Raw genomic sequence first — 22,500 nt, 5'->3', positions numbered from 1 at the left:
CTTTGAAAGGGAATGGGTTCTCCTTGACTTTGCGGCACTCACATGAGGCGATGCCCTATGCCATGGGAAGTCCTATGTATGGGCATGCAGGGGGAACAATTGACCAAAAGATTATAGGACCTTTTTCTTTTTCTTTTTCCTTTTTCTCCGTCACCAGGCACTGAAAACGGAGTTTTTGGCCCCCGTCCGTTTATTCCGAATTTATAGTTCATTTGGAACAAAAAGTGGCACGAATAATGGTACAGATCTAGAGAAAATCAATAAATAACTATTTTCAAGTGACCTTTAACCCATTAAACTCCGATGACAAGATGTCTTGTCATTTGGTCAAATAAAACAAAAAATTATAAAACACCAAAATGTTTGATCCAACACCAGAAATATATGACGTCAGTCCTCCTCGCTTCGCTCGCTCGCGAGCGAAGCGAGGAGGACTGACGTCATATTTTTCTGGTGTTGGATCAAACATTTTGGTGTTTTATAATTTTTTGTTTTATTTGACCAAATGACAAGACATCTTGTCATCGGAGTTTAATGGGTTAAGAAACACTTCGTTCAAACTGACCTAAGAATGGAACTTAGTCTCGTTATGCTCAAAGCTTCCCCCTCCCCCACATCTCGTAAAAAGATCTTTTTCAAACGTTCCTTTTATCATATGGTTACCCTCATGTAAAGAGATCCTATAGCATAATATTGTGAGAGTTGCATTAGGAATGAAATTGAGGTGCCAGCCACTGCCCCCCCCCCTAAAAAAAAATTATGGTAATAAGAATGAAAATATAAACTGCCCCAGTCTTTTGGTTAATTGCGCCCTGTCTGTCTCTTGCTAGGAAGAAGTAGTTATGGTGGTGGTAGAAGAAGAAAAAGAAAAAGAAAAATAACTCGGTATTTTTTCTTACTTGTTGCTCTCTCACCGCGACCCCATCCTTAATACTCCCACCACCTACTACTTATTGTACGCACGTTCTCGTGCCCTCCGCCCACGTTCCCGCCCACGCACCCACCCCCTCCCCCGCCCCCCTCCCCCCTCCCGTGCCCTTGTCCACTGCCCCCGCCCCTACCGCCCTCTTTCTCCCCCCCGCCCCCTCCCGCCCTCTTTCTCTTCATTCCCCCGCCCCCTTCCGCCCTCTTTCTCTCTCTCCCCCCGCCCCCTTACCGCCCTCTTTCTCTCTCTCCCCCGCCCCCTACCGCCCTCTTTCTCTCTCTCCCCCCGCCCCCTCCCGCCCTCTTTCTCTTCGCCCCCGCCCCTTCCCGCCCTCTCTCTCTCCCCCACGCCCCCTCCCGCGCTCTACCGTCGCGAGGCCTACAGTGTCTGCTTTCTTCCCTGACCCAAGGCAAAAGTGGCACAGCACGAGCACCACACGGACATCCTCAGTAAGTGGGCCTCATCCATCAGTCAGTCAGTCAGTCAGTGGGTCCTGCGGGCGCGCGCGCGTCTCTTTCGCGGACGCGGCGCTGCGCCTTGCTGGAGAGACGCGACGCGTGCCCGCGGCCGCATAGATGATTATTTCGTATACCACCTAGGAAGTGCAGCATATTCCTTTCTCTTTTCACTCGCTTTTCTCTCACACGCCCTGGCATGCTCGTGGGCTGCAGTGTGTAGCGTTCAAAGTACCCGCCTGCTCAGAAGGTCTTATTTTTGTACTCTACGGGTGGTACCCGCCATCACGCCCGTGTGTCCTTTGTGGGTGGGACGTTGAGGGGCTCAGCTCCACCACCGCCAAGCAGCTGACGGGTCTCCTTCCGTCCTCCATTCCTCCTTCACTTCCTTCTTTCCTTCAGAGGGAGAAGCGAAGACGACCAAGCAGAAAGTAGTGGATTCACAGTGTCCCCGCCTCTCCGAAGACCCTACGTATGGTGCCTCTCAAATTAGTCTTCACGTCTGTTTCCTGTCGACCCAAATGTGAAAGGGAGGAGGAGGGAGGGGGAGGGGGTGAACGATGGGAACCGCCCCCCTGGTCGTGGCGGCAGACCTCTGCAGGACAGACAACGACGACGACGAAGGCGACGACGAAGACGACAACGACGAAGGCGATGACGAAAAGACGACGGCGACGAAGGCGACGTTGTATGTGATGACTCTGTGAAGAATCGTCTCCTCCCGTTTCTCCAGAGACCTTGATCACCCTCGCCTCTACATGTAGGTGCAACCCCAAGGGGCTGGCACTCCGTCTTGCAAGGTATTTGTCAGGTCCCACACTACTTTTTTATGTCCATAAAAAAAGCAGCCGGCGACTTCTCCCTTTCCTCCTCTTCACATCTCTTTTGAGAAGCCGTGACGACGACGACGAAGAAGAGGAGGAGGAGGACGGAGCCAGCCACGAGTCACCAACTTGGAAAGAGGAGGAGGAGGAGGAGGTCATCCTTGCCTTCCTGCAGAAGAACAAGGACGTGAACACTGGGGGACGACTGTCACGTATGGGTCAAACTCAGAGTGGGAGAGCATCTCTCTCTCTCTCTCTCTCTCTCTCTCTCTCTCTCTCTCTCTCTCTCTCTCTCTCTCTCTCTCTCTCTCTCTCTCTCTCTCTCTCTTTGACTGTTGGAGGTTTCCCTCGTCAGCTGAGGGAGATGGCCTGGTGGTAGACAGAATGATAACAACACAGAAGCACCTTTTCGCAGTGGAGTTGGAGGAGGAGGAGGAAGAGGTTGGGATAAGAAGAGCTCCTCATGGGCCAACAGACGGGCGTCAATGTGTCCCTCCCGTCCCTTTCGTCCCTCCCTCCCTTCCTCCTTCCCTTCCTTTCCCACTTTAACAAAAAAAAAAAAAAAAAAAAAAAAAAAAAATGAAGGGAAAAAAAGAGGGAGAGGAGGTGCAGGTTCTCCTCGTTTTGTCATCATCATGTGAAACCAACCCACAATGGGACACAAAGACATGCCTCCCATAGATGGGGGATATTATATATATATATCTATATATATATATATATATATATATATATATATATATATATATATATATATATATATATATATATAGAATATATATATATGTATGTATGTAATTATGCATGTATATAACTTTGGGCAAATACACTTTGAACACTACATCACTGCTGCTCACACACGCGTGCACAAAGCAGCATAATGAGATGATGCTGCGCTCTGACGCACGCTTGCACGAAGCCTTGCCAGTGGTGTCCACAAACGCCACCATGCTGCAGCACCCACCAACCAATCAGTTAAACCAGGATGCATAGATGCATGACTAGCCATGTTTTCGACGTTCATGTTATTCCCGTTCGTCTTTTGTGGTCATGAGTGGCTGCGCATGACCCGAAGTGTGATAGATGTTGATCATGTGCATGTTTAGAACCTCTGGTAAACTCTTCGCGTTTATGCATGTCAGTTACTCCCAGTGGTTTCTTTATGTTCTGATGTAAGATGTGCACTGTTCCGAATATTTGTGTCTTAGTTAGTCATTAGGACCATCAAGTAGGTGCATGAGCACATTCAAGTGAATTTGTGTTTAGCCAAATGTCTTTTATAAGATAAAAGAAGGAAGGTTTTTGTTTGAGACGAGATCAGACACCGAAGCCATGCCTGAATGTGCATACAGTAATCACTTTAGCAAACTTATACTGTATATATAATTGCGCAGGCAGTTTTACAATTAGTGGATACTGGCAGCTATGATCAACGGATCTGAGAATTGGAAATTAACGAAGGTAATGGAGACGAAGATAAAGAGTCCACAAGAGGAGAATGGAGAATTCACTGCTGGAATAACGCTAAGAAACAGGAAGAGGTGAAATTGGGCGAGAGAGCAGACTGGAGTGAAAGTTATTGTAGATTAGATAAAAGAGATGAAATAGAATTTTGACTGGAAAGTTAGTACGAAAGAATGACTGGAGATGGAGAGAGTGTGTTACTGACTGGACGCCGCGAGATGGTAAGCGTGGAAAAGGAGGACCGAATAGAAGTTATAGAAACAATATAGAGAAGTTTGTGGCAGAGTTTTGCGACTCATGGAAACCTTTGGGAGAGACTTGATTTGATTTGATTGCATGTGTTGCATCTGATTTTTTGCAATGGTGCTTCGGAACGTCGAGATGAGAAATCGGAGCTCATGTCTCGGATGACGTCACGACCTTGGGACGCTCTTCTTGGACATCGTGTGCAACGAAGTGGCGTTATAAACTGATAAGTGAATAAATAGATAAATAAAGAATCAATTTATTAAATAAATGGGGTCACATGAAAAATTGTCACACCAGAACGCCCACATGAAGAATAGTCACCCCATGAGATCCCACATGAAGAATTGTCTCCCCAGAACGCCCACACGAAGAATCGTCACCCCATGAGATTCCACATGAAGAATCGTCACCCCATGATATCCCACCTGAAGAATCGTCACCCCATGAGATCCCACCTTAAGAATTGTCACCCCAGAACGCCCACATGAAGAATCGTCACCCCATGAGATCCCACCTGAAGAATTCTCACCACAGTACACCGAATATCAACAGTGGAATAAATATTAGGTTAGGATGAATGAAAGTAATTCTTATTGTGATCAATTTATACAACCGAAGAATCGTAAACCCAAGATGGCCCACATGAAGAATTATCACCCCAGGATAGCCCACATGAAGTATTGTCACCCCATAAGAGCCCACCTGAAGATCTGTCACCCCAGTACGCCGAATATCGATAGTGGAATAAAGATTAGATTAGGTTGAATGAGGGTTATGCTTATTGTCATCAACTTATACAACCGAAGAATCGTAAACCCAGGATGGCCCACATGAAGAATTGTCATCCTTGGATAGCCCATACGAAGAATTGTCACCCTGTCGAAGTCTGGGGTGACGATTCTTCATGTGATCCGATAAATGAATAAAGAAGGAAATGATTAGATAAAAGTTACATCCGCAGCGACCGTTCGTTCCGGTCCAGTTGCAGCCTTCTCAAACACCGCATGAGTGGTTATTAATGAATCATCGTTGTCAGTCGGTAGTCAGCCGTCGACTCACCAAGATGACGGTTCTCGTTGTCGTAATTGATGTTGTTGTTGTTGTTGTTAATGTTGTTGAATCGCGACAAGAGAATCGCCCAGGCCCACGGCAGACGCCGTCCCTCTTCAGAAGATGAATTACCGTTGACGTCACGAACGGTCACACGTTCTCTAAGCATCCTTGATAGAAAACGTGGCAATGTAAGCAGTAACTATTATCCTGATGTAAACGAACTAGTGGTCGACATAGATATATACCTACAGGTGTTAAAAAGATGAAGTATGATAATTAACATACCCAGATTCTTGATCTCATTCTCAGCCAAACAATAAACTGTGTTTCACTTCTGGTTTCGTCAAGTGCTGGAATCAAATATTAAGACTCGTTGGTTCGTTATTTTAAGCTTTTGTGGATTTTTGTCCTACCGTTGCTTTGCATGACTTTTTGAAAACGCGTAAGCTTCTGCACCTCACGCGTAGATGATGTAGAAAAATTAAACTACAAACCATCACTGTAGATGATAAGTAAAGAAGGTTTGTTAGAACTAGGAAGCACTCGTTCAGGCGTTAAAAAAAAAAAAAATACTAGTCATGATATGACTCATGGTTCAAAAGACCAACAATGCGTAGAGTTCTGATAGACCTAATAGAAGCAGTTCCTCACTTCTTTCGAACTGTGTAGCACTGGAAAGCCAGTAACAGGAACAACAGTAGTAGTAGTAGTAGTAGGCTAAGAGTAGAAGTAGTCGTAGTAGTCGATATCGTCCGTTTCTGCCCCTCCCTTACCCCGCTTGAGTGTCTCCTCCTCCTCCTCTTCCTCCTCCTCCTGGCTTTGCTCACTAACCAGGCCCTGATTTGGCCCTCCCCCCTTGACAGAAGAATCCGCCTGATCGACTGGATTGCCCGCAGCCTGTTCCCTTGCTTCCGGTGCAGCCGGCGACCCTTGGACCCCGAGGGTCCCTTCCTCCGCTCCGGTACAGAGTATACGACAATGTCTGACGTCTCCAGCAGGCGTCATTATGGCCCAACCTCAGTCAGGTACAATGTCAGGTAAGTCGACAATCCCCTACTATACCGTAGGTACCAGATTTTGTTTTGCTTTATTTTATTTATTATTTATTTTTTGTATTTATTTTGTTTTATTTCATCTATTTTTACCTATTCATTTATTATTTTTTATTTTATTCATTTATTATTTATTTTATTTATTTGTTTATTATTATAATTATTATTATTATTATTATTGTGTGTGTGTGTTTGTGTGTGTGTGTGTGTGTGTGTGTGTGTGTGTGTGTGTGTGTGTGTGTGTGTGTAGAACTGCATGGACACGGTTTCTGAGACATGAAAAACGATAGATAAAAGTAAGTGTGTTTTTGTGTGCGTGTGTGTGTGTGTGTATCGGCGTGGGTGGTGAAGAAAGTAAAGGGGTGGGGGAGAAAGGAAAGAGTGAGAGGGGAAGAGAGGAAAATATGAACAGAAGAATAAAGAGAGAGAGAGAGAGAGAATGAGCCTAAACGAGAGCGGAACAAGAGTCGTTCCTTCATGAGAGCCGGAGAGGCGGTTGCGGCGGCGGTTGCGGTTGCGGTGGCGGTGGCCGCGTCATGGTCCGTTCTGAAAAAATAAACTCCAGTATAGAGTTGGGGCAGATTGATCAGATTTAGCATGATTATGCCAAATTTAGCATATTTCCCTCCATAGGATAATGCCACATTAATAAGAATAAAAAGAAATAGCAGAAATCGAATGTGTTCAGGGGAACAAATATGTAAAAATACTTTTGCTAATTTAGCATAATTACGGCTGTCGTCTAGCATATTCCTGCTTGAGACATCTGGTCACCCTGGGTTAGGGGTGATGCTGGGTGTAGAAGGAAATTATCCTTCGGAGTAAAACCCAAAAAATAAATGAATAGATAAATAAATTAATAAATAAATAAATAAATAAGAATAAAAGAGGAAGAGAGGAAAGGAAAGGGGTGACGAAAGAAAGGTGGGAAAAAGACAAAAAGTCAAATTCAAGAGAAGCATACAGCATATCGATACATTTTCATCGAAACTATTCACAATTCGCCTGGAGAAGATTTTCATAGAGGAAAGATTAATTGGGAATATTCTAACCACCTTAGATATGTGGACGACATTCCCATGTCAGACGCAATGGAGCTGAGTGATCTGAATACGGAAAGTCTCAAAGTAGGTTTTGAAAATAAGTAAGCGTAAAACCAGAGTATTGTTCAATTCAAAATTTGAAAGCCAAGCAATTCAGTTGTTGGCGTGTGGATACCATCCACACACACGAAATTGGCTTTGTGTGGTTCACAGCCCCGTGCGGGTGAAGCCAAGGCCTTGGCAGAATGCTTTCTCTCTCTCTCTCTCTCTCTCTCTCTCTCTTTCTCTCTCTCTTTTTCCTCCCCCTCCCCCCCTCTCTCTCTCTCTCTCTCTCTCTCTCTCTCTCTCTCTCTCTCTCTCTCTCTCTCTCTCACTCTCTCTCTCTCTCTCTCTCTCTCTCTCTCTCTCAATCTCTCCACCCCCTCTCTCTCTCCTCCTCCTCTCTCTCCATCTTTCCACCCCCTCTTTCTCTCCTCCCTTTCTCTCTCTTCTATCTCTCTCCCCTCCCACTCTCTCTCCACCCTCTTTCTCTCGACTCCCTCTCTCTTCACCCCCATCTCTCTCTCTCTCCCCCTCTTTCTCTCTCTCTCTCTCTCTCTCTCTTTCTCCTCCCCCTCTCTCTCACCCCCCTCTCTCTCTCTCTCTTTCTCCTCCCCCTCTCTCTCACCCCCCTCTCTCTCTCTCTCCTCGTTGTGAATCACTGACCCTTGTTGAACCACTTTGAGCATTGTGGGAAAAAGAAGAAGAAGAAGAAGAAGAGGTCGAATGGCGGGAGCACCTTTTGTCCCGACAATTGTCACGAAGCCAACGGAAGGGGGATCCTGCTCGTGACGGAGACCCCGAAATCCCAAACAGAAGAAGGATATAGTGGTCAAGTTCCTGTTCTTCCTGCAGCTGCTCATGCTGCAACTGATGCATATGCTGCTCATGCTGCAGCTGATGCTTATGCTGCTCATGCTGCAGCTGATACTTATGCTGTTCATGCTGATACTGCTTATGCTGCAGCTGATGCTTATGCTGATCATGCTGCAGCTGACGCTTATCCTGCTCATGCTGCTGCTGCTGCTTATGCTGCTCATGCTGCAGATGATGCTTATGCTGCAAATGAAACTTATGCTGTTCATGCTGCAGATGATGCTTGTGCTGCTCCTGTTGCAGCTGATTATTATGCTGCTCATGCTGCAACTGCTATTCATGCTGCAGATGATGCTTATACTGTTCATGCCGCTGCAGCTGCACGACGACCGCGGTAACCTTTGTTTTGGTTCACGGGAGAATCAGGAAGGAGTAATGTTCTTCGCCATTTGTTTCTCTCTCGGTGAAAGGGAGGGGGGCGGGTTGGGGGGGAGGATTGAACCGATCCCCCCCTCTCCCCATAAACCACCCCGCTATGCCTGATGACGACTGGGGGATAACCATTAGGGAGGGTCTTGATCCTCCCTACAAAAAAAAAAAAAATCTTTGATCCCAACCTGAGGACAGTAATAACATTCTTCAGAGCCCTTGAGGTCGTCTGTCCTGAAGAATTGTCACTGTACCTGTCTACTTGCCTGTCTGCTTGCCCGTCTGCTAAGCTCAGAGGTGACCAAAGCCGAATACTTCACCCAGTGTTCTCGGAAAGCCTGGGCAAGTGGCAATGACTGTTGACCTTGAGGGATTGAGACGGAACTGCTCCCTGTTACGGCAAAAGCCATAAAAGGGGAACCCGGACATGTGTCGAAGTAGCAGTAGCAGCAGTAGATGTAGCAGAAGCAGCAGAAACAGCAGAAGCAGAAGCGTCTTGTGGCCACTATCCATCTCCATTGGGGTCACCCCCCCCCCACCACCCCCGCCCCCATCCTCCGTTTTCTTTATCCGTCTCGTTCACCAAATCATCGTCACGATCAACCTTCTGTCACTTCTTTAGGACGCTTATTTACTTATATATTTATTTGTTATTTATTTATATACTTGTTTATTTAATAATTTATTTACTTATTTCTAATATCAGTTAGACACGAGGAGAAAGAACAAAATTGTGCTACGAGCGCGGTCGTCTACCATCTTGGGTAATCCATGAAACAAATGGGCGGACTCCCGGGAGCATTTGTCACGCCTCCCACGACTGACCGTGTTACTCTGTGCCACGTTACTCCTGCAAGTTTCTCTCTCTCTCTCTTTTTTTTAACACTGACTTCCACTTTCTGCTCTTTTGCCGCTTGAACAACTTGTCTTACCCTCGCCTGCTCTCCTAACCAGATTGTACCCATTCGTGGTTTCTTTTGTCCTTCCCTTTGCTCTGTTCGTGGGGCAGCACTCTCTTAGATTTCCTTTGGGTTTCGTATTCATAGCGTCATTTCCAGGAGGACATTACAGACAAAGACCGGGGGATGGGGGGGATGGCTCTTTCTGGTGGAACTAGCGCGCGCGATTGTGTGTGTGTGTGTGCGCACGCGTAATGATGTACTAATGTGTACACAGATGAAAACGAATATATGTTTACTGATGGACAGTATGTGTATATGAGCTTAGACTAGAATGAGCTAGAGAGGTGTAGAAGGATAAACTGAAGAGAAAGAGAGAAAAAGAGAAAGAGATATAAATATAGAGAGAAAGAGAGGGAGTGTTGATAAATGGAGTTGGGGCGAGACGACGGTGATGGTGATCTTACCTGTCTTCGATAAATTGAAGAGAGAGAGAGAAAGAAAAAGAGATAGAGAGAAAGATATATATATAGAGAGAGAAAGAAAGAGAGATAGGGAGTGTTGATAAATAGGGTTGGGGAGAGACGACTATGATGACGATGATGATGATTATCTTACCTGTCTTGTGTTTTCCTTCCCCTCCCGAAGGTACAGTTCTGCCAGTAGAGGCGTGGTCTTCAGCAAGAGTCCTTCTGAGACGTCGTCATCGGTGAAGAAGGGGAGTCTCAACACCGAACTGCTGGCGTACAACTGCGGCAGCGGAAGTGACCCTAAGAAGAACGAGGACATCGACAAGGTCCCCTACCAGAGAGGATCTATGGTGTGAGGCTACGGAAGTCGTCGGGTCCTCCGACATGTCGGTCCGCCCTTGGGAGGTGGAGGGCGCGTTCGCTTCAGCCGTGGGTCTCTTGTCGTAGAGCACAACCTATGCTATGGCCATGTCCTTCCCTAGGCGCGATGAGTTCTTAAGAAAAAGAAGAAGAAAGGAAAGACAAAGAAAGAGGCGTCGTAGGATGAAGAAGTCTCCCATCTCGAAGTGGTGTCGTTGAGGCTCCAGGCTGCAGGTCGTCTACCACATGAACGACTTGTCCTGCAGTGGAACACCGTGGCTGTTTCGAATACAGATCATGATTGTATTTTGTCAGCAATAAACGGCGCTTCTGTCCTGGGGGACAATTGGCCACCGAGGAGCCACAGAGAAGTGGCAAAGGAAATATCCATGGAGGACAGCAGAACGGAGGGATGGTATTTTTTTTCCTCATGAGTTTCCAGTCATTAAAAAATGCTGGGTGACTCTGTTCCGTAGGGGTATCACCAAAGTCTCTACAATGCCCCGTACGGCGGAGGCGGATCATGAATTCCTTATTGATCTCAAAGTGTGAGCGCACGCACACACACGCACGCGCGTATACAAACGCACGCACGTATGCACACACGCACGCACAACTGTCGGACGAAACGGGCATGAGTAAGTAAAAGAACTTGGAAACCATGGAGGTAGTCTAATTAAGAAAGTTGGACCTCAGATGTAAATATGGCAAAAAAAAAAAAAAAAAAAAAATTAAAGAAGAAAAAAAAGTCAGGCAAGAAGAGACATGTTGGGAGAGGAGGTGGGGTTGGGGGGGGGGGTTACCTCTCCCTGTGTGGGAGAGCCGCCGCGATAAATTTACCCGCTGAAAGGGACCGGGGCTTGCAAGCGGCGAGTATGGCCGTAATGGCCGCTGGCTTCGTGAAAAACAAGACTGACGGAGGCGAAGCTGTGAGCCAGTCAGAGAAGCCATGTGTGAAGGTGAGTTGAAAGGACCAAGGTGCTTGGTCAGAAATTCGGGACGGATGTAAAGAGGAAAATGTTGATTGAACAGAAATTAATTCAAAACGTCAGACAGGTATGGGAAATAGGAATGTTAGAACTGGTGGAAAACAAAAAGAGAAGCTCAACAGAAAATATACTACAGTGTGTTAAGACGATAATAAGAATAGGGAAAATCTCAGAGCGATTAAGGAAGGGCAAAAGGGATCGAAAAGTTAAGAGGAAAATGAAACTGAAACAGATCGTGGAACAACAGAGAAAGAAAGAACAGTAAAATGGAGAGAAAGAAGAGGGGAGAACACTAGAAACATTGGACATGGTTACGGTCACGTTGAAGAACTAGTAATTTTGCAAAATGCCCAGTCATTTTGAGAAATGACCGAAACAGTAGTCAGTTTACAAAATGAATAGTTGTACATTTTGCAAAAATACTACAGTTTTGGCCATTTTGCAAAAACATCAGCAATCTTTGCCAATTTGTAGAATATCCAAATAGCAGTTGGTCGAATTGAAAAAGTACAAACAACATTACCTTGAAACGCTTGTTTAATTCAACCTTAAAACTACATTAAATAACATTAAAACCACATTGCAAGATTAAAGTGACATCAAACCAGTCAATCTTCAATTGCTTGTTTATTCAGCATTAAAGCTACATTGTAACACACGCATACACAGGTTGTCACCCGCTCATCACGAGCGAGCGGCTTGCTTTCTTACGGCCATTAATAAGTAACAGGCGATGGTAGAATAAACAAGCATCACATATTGTTGAAGGTTGACTTTTATTTATTTATTTTGTTTATTTATTTCATTTTTTATTTTATCTATTTTATTTATTTACTTTATTATTACTTTTTTCATATTGACCAATTGCGGTGTGGGCATTCATTAGCCGAGGAAATTATCGATCCTTTTGGCAAAATGACAAAAAATATGGTGATTTTGCAAAATCCCCAAGTATCTATGGTCATTTCGCAAACTGACCACTGTTTTTGTCATTTCTCAAAATAACCAGGCATTTTGTACAGTGACCGTAACATATAAACTAACCAGGACCTGGCCGCATCAACAACTGGATACAAAAGGGATGAGGTGAACAAGTGACAAGATTCACAATTTGTTCACGAGAAAAAGGGATAATGCCTTTGGAATAGAAGAAGGCCAATGTTGTACCAATTTACGAAGAAGAGGATAAGGAAACGCACACGAGTCATAGACCGGTGTCCCTCACTAGGACAATAAGTAAAATGTGTGAGATGATGCAAAGATGACGAGGAAAGTATGAAATTAAGTGAAATGCTGCAGGGAGATCTAAACTAATGTTATGGCTGGACCTAAATGTGGAAGAATAAAATCGGAAAATGGAAATTTGTGAAAATTAGAAGTGGCCATCGTTGAATTCTTCATTTGGAAAAGAAACAAACACAAAAAAGAAGAAGAAAAAGACATGAAATGATGGTCATAGAAATTGTCATAAAAATGTTGGAGAGATAAACACGTCATTGACAAGCATAGAATTAACGTTTCTTTACAAGGACAAAGGAACTATAAAAAAAGTCACCGAAAATCTGATACAACCCAGACTTGAGCATGCAGCGCACGCACACACACACACACACACACACACACACACACACACACACACACACACACACACACACACACACACACACAAATAGATAAATAAATAGATAAGAGTAATCAAGATAATACAAAGAACAACAACCATAACTGTCCCCATGCAAGCATTCAGATCCTCTTAGAGAAGACTGAAAAAGATGGTCTTTCCCTCATTGGAAGAAAGAGGAGAGAGAAAATATGATTGCCGTCTTCAAAGTATTGAAAAGAGTGGACAAAATGGACGAAGAAGATTTCTTAATTTGGGATGGAAGAACAATGAAGGTCCATAGAAAGAGACGACAGAAAACGGAAGAGGGTTTGAAAGGCGTCAATGCATTTTCCTGAGCAGATACCTCAGTTTATGGAATAATCTGGATGAAGAGATAATCTAGTCAAACAACATAAATTGAAGCCACAGGTGGAGAAACAGAGACGGGGCTCCACGGGTGTAGCTTCTTTTTGTTACTATTAAGTACCCTCTCTCTCTCTCTCTCTATCTATCTATCTATCTGTCTATCTCTGACTACCTCTATATCTCGCCGAGAATCAATAGCACTCCATAATCGACGATTTCATTGTAGAGACGGGACGCAGGGAGTACGGCTCTTGCTGGTTCAGTAAGATTCGTGAGGCCAAGTGCATCATGGTTATATCATAGATGCCTTACGTATTTAGTCTGTATACTGAATATGCTGCTTATTTTGTTTAATGTATTGATGTATCAAAATCTGCATTGACAGTTTTTACCTTTTGATGTTTTATTTATGTTGTTCCAGATGCTTCATGCTTCATGCATTGACAGTTTTGATGTTTTATTTATGTTGTTCCAGATGCTTCATGCGTGTTAACAAGGCAAATAACTTCTGCTACACCTGTGGTGAAGATATAGGTAAATGAGGAGTATAATTGCTATGTTTAGGAAAACATGTTACATTTGTTTTAAATGCAAAATTGGCGATCAGGACAAGACGTGGAATCAATTGGTTAAACAGAAAAAGGAAATGAACTCCTTTTGCTGTGCCCTTGTCTTTGCAAACATGATACTCCTTTAGGGAAATGTTTGTCAAAATAAAGCAGTTTATACATAATCCAAACATTCTATCAACTATCGGACCAGTACCCAACGGAGAAGGACTACCAGTTCCCGATTTGTTGTCAGTCGACTCAGATGATGACAAGGATGAAGAAGAGAATGAGGAAAGCAATCCTGGACCGTCAGAGTCAAGTGACCCAGATTTTGACCAAGAACCATCCTCTGGAACCCGCCTCATAACTCAAAGTGGACTGTTTAACCTTGTCAGAGATTTAGAGTTAATCCAGGAATAAGGCAGAGCTGTTAGGCTCTCGACTACAGCAGTGGATTCTCCTCCAGGCTGAGGTCATTAGGGTTTCTAAATTGCATGACCATTAACAACGGTTCAAAACATTCTTCTCCATGGAAGACAACACTCAACGTTCATATGATTTATATGGTTGAATCTTCGTAGAGTCATCCAGGATGAGTCTTAAAGCTGTTTTGCTGCATAATAGGAACGTTAAGACAAACTTCATTGAATTAAGCAGTTCATATAAGAAACTTATAACAACGTGAAGCCGTTGTTGAGGTATATAAACTATGACCAAGGTCAATAGTAGCCCTGTGGTAATCTAAGATATATTGATGGGTTTGTAGGATAAAAACATAAAGTACTGTTTTTTTCTGTGTGAACAGGACATTCGTGAAGGATATTCCCTCAGCGATTAGAGAGATTGGCCACTCCGTCCATAATCGGAACATGGGAAACAAAAACGTACAGCATCCGCCACTTGTTGAATCAAGCAAGATCGTGTGACAACCATTACACATAAATCTGGGCCTCATAAAAAACTTGGTAGAAACCAAGGGCAAAAGAGATTTGCTTTTCAAATACTTCACTTCAAAATACCTCAGATTATGTGACGTTAAGTTAAAGGATGGGACTTGTGTTGATTCTCAGATTCGTGGACTTCTTGAAGATAAAGTGGTGAATTTGACCCTTCAGGATTTCTTAGAAGCACAAACACGAAGTACTACAAAGTCTGTGTCCACTCGACGCTTTTGGATTTGTCGCTTTAAGGTATTTAAGCGAACATCTGGTAATACCTTTAAGCAAGTCTGCAATCATTTCTGGGTCCAATTTATCTTTGTACTGCTTCTTCGTGGATGAAATACCTCACCGAGTTCACCACTTACTGATCCTCAGTTCGATGGAAAAAAAATCCAGATGGGAATCCAAAAGATGGGTCTAGAGTGACACGTTACATTCCAACTGAAACTTCTTTTACGTATCCTTTATCTTCGCAAGGCTAATTTCTTTCTTGAAGACTAATTTATTTCTCTAAATTCTGGAGTTTAGTTTAGCTGTGCAACTTGCCATTACATGATCACTATCTTTATTTACATTATCTATTATTCAAGTTTGTCCTTATGAAAGACTTTAAGCCATAGGAATTAAATACAATATCCCCTTACTGCGAACTCGCCTGCCGCTGTGCAGCCTCGAACCATCTGTCCTAGCCTCTCGCTCAAATAGCAACGCTCAAATTCGCTCGGCCGGCCGGCGCCCACTCAAAATACTGTTTAGAATAATACAAAGATAATCTTAAAGGGTAATTTTTTTTTATCGAAGTTAAACCTAATAGAATGTTAATCTATTTTATTCCGTGTCTGCTTCATCTAGAGGGGATGCCGTGGAAATGAATAAAGCTGTTTGGCGGCAGTCAGGACAAAAAAGAAAGTGACAATCGTTAAGGAAGGGGCTAATTGATATAGACTGTTCATCACCACAGGGTGTTGCCATGAAGGTGAATAAAATCTCACGGCGGCAGCCAGCATAAAAGGAAAAGGACACCCGGTATGAAAAGGATTAGGGCAGTAAAATAAAACATAAGTCTACGGTACGCTGAAACCCAATTTCAAAGTGCGAAAATAAATCTGATTTTTTTTTCTTTGTATCCTTTAAGAAAAGTTTCTAGCAATTCAAAACTCGTCAATTATCTTTTTTTCATCACCGACATCATAGTCTCAATCATAGTACCAACCAGTGTGATATTAACCGCCATTTAAGACTTTTTTTACTAGAATTTCTGTGAACACACAGACAAGTGCACACATACACTTACTTATAAAGTAATATTGCTGACACTGTTCCTGACCTATGGCGTAATTATATGATTTTCTTTACAAGAAAGGAGATCAGGAAGACCTTAGTATCTGCCGACCGATTAGTCATATATTTTCCAACATTCTTACAAATAAACTAAGGAGAGTTTTAGATGAAAACCAATCTAGGGGACAGGTAGACTTTAGAATTGAATACTACATTGTAGGTATTCTGCAATCAACAATTCAAAGGGACAAAGGAATACAATTAACCCGTGTTTAACTTTCGTAGTCCCTTGACTTTGTAGGACAAATGGTTATACCAAAGTTACTAAGCAAACAAGGTGGAAACGAACACGTTGTAAGGGTTCTACAGAACATTTAAGCGAAAGGTACTACTGTAATTCGACTACATACTGATACGGAAAAGATAAAACTCGAGAAAGAAGTACGACAAAACGATACAATTTCACCCAAAATACTTCCTCCCCTGGAAAATATCTACTTAAAGTTAATCTGGAAATGAAGAAATTTGAGGATTAATGAGAAAATGCTGAATTACTCATACCTTGGATTTACCGAGGACACTATTCTCATTTCAGAAATAATCGGAGACTTATAAGATATGCTGAATGATCTGAAAAAAAAATGAAAGAGTTGAATAAAAGTAAAACCAAAAAGTAATATCTAACAATGAAGTTGATAACAAGGCATAAACGATGGTTAGAATACGAAAGAAATGGAAGAGTATAATAATTTAAATCAAGAAGTAAATATTACAAACAATCATAAAATAAAAAGCTAGTTTGACAAGTGACTGGATTTTTTTTTTCGAAAATAGAAGAATATCCTGAGAGCCTCCCTACCCATATGTCTACAACGTAAAGTTTACAATCATTGAGTAATACCAGCCATAATCTACGGATGTGAGACTTGAAAACTGGTGAAGGTAATGGAGCTGCGAAGTGCGCAGAGGCCTTTTCCACCCTTGCAAGGGGGTTGGCCGAATCAAAACATAACCCTACACATAACACATATGGAGCCCATTCTTCAACCACCCTCATTTCCAACACAGCACCTCGGGGATGAAAGAAGGGATCTCCCTTCCTCCCACCACGCTGTTTGGGTCAAAAGCAATGTAGGAAGGCACAGTAAAGCGCGCCATAGATAAGTAGTCTTATCCAGTGGTCTCTGTAAAGGCGTCGTTGTTTCCGGCTGAGTCTGCATTTATTTATCTTATTTATTTACATTTTTATTTAATAGCTCCAACATCTTTGACTTTGTTTTCCTCTTTACTCGTGTACTGTTCGTATCCCGCTACACAAACACACACGGCTCGTGGCGCAGTTGGTATAGTTCTCGGCTGCCACTACGGTGGTCCGGGTTCGAATCCCGCCCAGGGCTGAAATAATTTCGGTATCGCTGCGCTTCGAGTCGTTACTCCAACTCTTGTGGGCAGGGAGTTGGGTGTGTGCGTGCGTGTAAGGTCACAACGTTACACATGGATCGGTCATATATGAGCTCTCTTCCGAGAGGGAAATAGCTGTCGATCACTAGTCCAACACTTGATCCAAGGCCATGGTGAATCACACACACACCTGGAAACCATCTGACTGTAGAAGAATGCAAGGAGAGGAGAAGTGTGCGTGCGTGTGCGCGCGTGTACGCATACCGAGACGAGTTTTACAGGACAGGAATCGTGCCCGTTATACCTCGTCCTTGTATTTCTCAAAGAAAAGGTTCAAAATCGCTTTGACAGCGACAGCGAACGTCCAGCCTCCAGGCTGACAACCCCTCTATCCCTCCCTCCCTCCCTCCCTCCCTCCCTCTGTGCTGTCCATCTAGTTAATTGAACGTAACAAACTTAGATGGTGATGAGGCAGCGACCTTAGATGTTTTGTGTCTCGTTGCCCGAAGAGGATCGTAATAAATAAGTATAGCTACGTGTTGACAAGAAGTACCTTAGAAAATCCACCTAATTGAATGATTATTACTTTTGTGGAAAAAAAAAAGATAAAAAGAAAACAGGATTTCTTGCATTATCATATTTTTTGTGAATAAACGAAAAAAGAAATAAAAATGTTTTATTTATTCCTTCCAGACTCAAAGAAGAGATAAAGGAAATAGTGGTTACCCCCATTTATAAATGGTGCTACATAAAGGTGGCGCCACACTGGGCATTTCTCGCTAGCATGCTACTTGCTTTGGCTACCTCGTCTGAGCAGAAACTACTTTGGTTGCGATTTTTTGTTTTTCAAAATTTCCAAATGTCAAATTACTCTTGCGTTATGTAGTGAGAAGCTGAATGACGAATTAAGAGAAGTTAAACCTAAAATACGAATGTTAGACACATTGTTGAGATGTTCTTATGGAAATCTAGAATATTGTAACCGAAGTCGTTGCTACTCAAACTAAGTAGCATGCTAGTCTAGTGTGCCACCAATCAAATACCAACGACATTCAACCGACCCTGATAACGATCTGGAAAACATTGATAAAAACTTTCTTGTGCTTCATGACAAATTATGAATTTTTTCTAAGATTTCAAGATTTATCTATAGAAAATGACTAATAAAAACTCTTAGAGTAAATATAAAGGCGTTTGCCAGTCTCAAGTTTGTAAAATAGGTTACCGACGTTACTATTAATTTACGGTGCTCAAAATAATCAGAATGGTGAGAGCTAGCCAATGATATAGATAAGAACTGTAACTGTGAGATTTGCAAACTTCTTTAAGATATACCAAACACTCTATCCATCTTCTAAGACATTCTCATTCCACTACGTAAACAGACTTCGAATATTTTATCAAAGATCACAGCTTGCTAAGGAGGCCTGAGGAAGAAACGGTTAAGGAAAAACAGCGGCACAAGAAGAAGATGAGGAACCAACACCAGGAGGCGTAAAGTAGCCGCGACCGTTTCTGTCACCTTTCTCCTATGGGCTTTAGGGAATGTTGGAACCAGGTAACATTCACTGCTGGGAATATGAAAGAATTGCGGGATTCAAACCCACGATTGAGCGAAACAAGACTAATATGCTTACGATTATGCCACTAGTGCACGACACAAGAAAATGATCGTGAAAGTTCTTCAGGAAGAGTCCAGACTACATACATATGAGAAAACATCAGACCAAAGCAATGTTAAACTCAAAGTTCAAAATAAATATTTTTTATCGATAACTCTCAAAGGAGTTGAATAATATAAATATTCAGGATATATTATTTGACTGAAAATAATGAAAATACAATTAAAGGAAATCATCAAAATTGATTGAAAAAAAGTTTGGTAATGATAGAACATAAGAATAAAAGAGACTACAAGAAACCATAAGGCCTACGCTACGCAGTTCCATGTCTATTACAAGCTATCACCTCTATCCATAAAGTTATCTAACTTTCTCTTGAAACAACCAATAGTTTCAGCGTTTACTACATAGTTACTAAGTCTATTCTATTCGTTAACCACTCTATTAGTAAACCAACTTTTGTCTATTTCCTTCTTAAATCTAAATTTGACCAGTTTAAACCCACTACTGCAATTTCTGTTCTGTTGTCTTAATATGATAACCTGTCTGCATCACTTTTGTTAAAACCCTTGACTCATTTGAATACTTCTATTAGATCACCCCCGCACTGACCATGAGATTCGTTCAACCTGTATGTCTGAAACGCAACGTTCCAAATTATTGCATAATTCCAGTTATGATCCTTCGGAATTAAATTTGGAAACTGACGAAAGGGAATGAAGATCAGTGCCAACAAATAACGCTCAAAAACAGGAAGAGGGAAAGTTAGGAAAGTGAGCAGACAGGAGTTAAAGATGCTGTGGAAATGGTGAAAGAGAGGAAATCGAATTGGGCAGTGAAGTTAGCGCAAAAGAATGACGGACAATGGAGCACGTGTATTACCCACTGGACGCCGCGAGATGGGAAGCGTGGATAAGACAGAGGGTGGAGAAACGAGGTAGAGAAGCTTGCAGGAGTGACGTGGCAGTGTTTGGCCCAATCGTGCGTTTATTGGAGGGGTTGATAGAGGCTTTTGTTCAGGAGTGGGCTACGAGAGGTTGATTGAATGATTGTTTAGGAAATCACGTACACACACAGACACACACACACACACACACACACACACACACACACACACACACACACACACACACACACACACACACACACACACACACACACACACATAAACACACACGCACACACACACACACACACACACACACACACACACACACACACACACACACACACATAAACACACACACACACATAAGCACACACATATACACATAAGCACACACACACATACACACACACACACACACACACACACACATGCACACACACACACATAAACACACACACACACACATACACACATAGGCACACACACACACACACACACACACACACACACACACACACACACACACACACATACACACACACACGCACACACATACACACACACACACACACACACACACACACACACACACACACACACACACACACACACACACACACACACACACACACACACACACACACACACACACACACACACACACACCAGACGCCTACACGCACATAGCAGACGCCCACACGCACACTTGTGTCAACCTTATTGAGCGGCAGAGGGCTCGAGCGCTGCGGGGTCGTTCGTGACTCTAGGGGGGAACGGGGGGGCGCCCTGAGGGGGCTTGGTGGGCAAGGGGGGGTGGGCAAGGGGGGAGGGGCGAGGGGGGGCGACTTTTGAAGGCTTGATGGACCCACTCGACTACAGAATAATGGCAGTGTTCACGATCAGAAAGGAAGCATAACAATATAATTCTCTAAGAGCTTCGTGTGTTCTCACATTAAAGGAGTAATTTTGGTCCTCTAGGGTCATTTTGACACGAAAATTCTGAAAATACAATTTCCAAAAAGATAATTTGTTTTCTTCTTCTTTCCATTGCACTGTACTGCACTGCCGTGATGCAACTGGCTTCTGTTCCGCAAAGGGTATGGAGGAAAATAATTCAAAGACTTCTGTTTTGAACACAGAGTGGGAGAAATGTTAGGATGTACGACGGGCATTGAAAAGACGTATTGTAGATGGACGAGCGCCTTCGACTTGAGAAAAGGATCACTATAATCACAATATCGAAGGGAACCCCCCCAGAATTCACGTCTGGGGGCAAGTAGCTCAAACCTGTCGAGTGATGTTTGGGATGGGAAGGGTGTCTTTATGGGAGCTTGCTCGGAGAGACCCACGTGGGGACTGGTACCGGTGTGTGAGGGAAGTAACGCGCCTCCTGTCGTGTGTCCTCAATTGATGATGAAGATAGAGATCTGGTACTCGCGAGGAAACGAGAGAGAAGAGGTGGGAAAGGGAGAGGAGAGAAAGAGGACCGGAGCCAGGGAGGGAGGTAAGCTGACAGACAGGCAGGCAGGCTGGCAGAGGAAAATTACAAAAGGCAGATAGTCTGAAGAGATAGATAGGGAGAGAAGGAAGGAAGGAAGGGAGGGAGGGAGTGAAGGGATATAGGGAGGGGATTCGATAGGGGAAAATCCTCTCGAGACTAAAAGAGAAAATGGAAAGTTTACAATCACTGTATAATGCCAACTAGGATCTACAGATATGAACTTTGGAAATTGCCAAAGGCTATAGAGAAAGATGAAACTAAAGGGGTTATCACACTGGGCTATTTTTCCTCCAGCCTCCGGTTCATCGGCTGTACCGCCCACCTCCAGAACTTTTTCCGCCGTAAAATCACTGTGGTAAAATATTTTGTTATACATTCATTCATACATATATATATATATATATATATATATATATATATATATATATATATGTGTGTGTGTGTGTGTGTGTGTGTGTGTGTGTGTGTGTGTGTGTGTGTATATTTATATATACATATATATATATATATACATATATATATATATATATATATATATATATATATATATATATATATATGCCGGAGGAAAAGTTTTTCCTTAATCATATCAGATTCCTTCCTGAAAGCTGCGGGCTGCCAATCTGCTCCAACAGCTGGAGGAAAAATAGCTCAGTGTGATAACGCTTTAAGGACGTTGGTACGCTTCTATATACAAATATAAGAATTTCTGTTGATATCGATCTAAATTGGACCGGAAACCAGAAATCCCTCAAGGGGACACGTCCCCACCGGCCCCTGATTTGCTGAGAGAGTGATGACGTGACGGTAACGGAGACGACTGATTGGCCGAGAGTGGTGATGTTACGGCAACAGAGACGACTGATTGGCTGCGAGCGAAGCGAGCTCGCCCTAAGGACCAGACCCCCGCGTAGCGGGATCAGGCGCAGCCCGTTGCTCGTATATCAAAATAATTAAGCTAGACTAATATTTTTGTCTGTAAGAGGCAGACATTGTGATAAGTATCTATACCAATCCTTATGGAAATTCACTGAAAAACAAAACATACAATAAAGAAGAGGAAAAAATTTAATAGTTTGATGTTTTTAATTTTTTATGTGTCTTGGTAACAAATAGAACCTGTGATCTCATCACTTCTTTCTTAGGTAACTAGATGTTTTGATAGATATTGTCTTGTTGACTTATTACTCTATGTCTATCAATTACACCATACTGATTTTTTTTTAAGTATTCAAATTTCGTAAAAAAGTTTGCGCAATTTTACTGTCAAAAGCTAGA

At 43.0% G+C, this 22,500-nt stretch overlaps 1 protein-coding gene across 3 annotated transcripts in view; it reads left to right on the top strand.

Annotated features, from left to right (window-relative positions):
- The window catches only part of LOC143029645 (cardioacceleratory peptide receptor-like), a 147,517-nt gene extending 132,204 nt beyond the window's left edge, over window positions 1-15,313 (top strand). For 2 of the 3 annotated variants that reach the window (XM_076192429.1, XM_076192430.1), the window contains exons 10-11: window positions 5,834-6,007; window positions 9,897-15,313. In XM_076192429.1, the coding sequence (XP_076048544.1) occupies window positions 5,834-6,007; window positions 9,897-10,074 (352 nt within the window). In that variant the 3' untranslated portion in view covers window positions 10,075-15,313. Of the gene's footprint in view, window positions 1-1,334; window positions 1,375-5,833; window positions 6,008-9,896 lie in introns of all 3 variants that reach the window. The other variant, XR_012966851.1, reaches the window with a different exon arrangement.
- The last annotated feature ends 7,187 nt before the right edge of the window (window positions 15,314-22,500 follow it).

This window comes from Oratosquilla oratoria, chromosome 11, assembly GCF_046742065.1.
Source record: "Oratosquilla oratoria isolate Oo_2021 chromosome 11, ASM4674206v1, whole genome shotgun sequence".
NCBI lineage: Eukaryota > Metazoa > Arthropoda > Malacostraca > Stomatopoda > Squillidae > Oratosquilla > Oratosquilla oratoria.
This window is presented reverse-complemented; position numbering and strand designations above follow the sequence as displayed.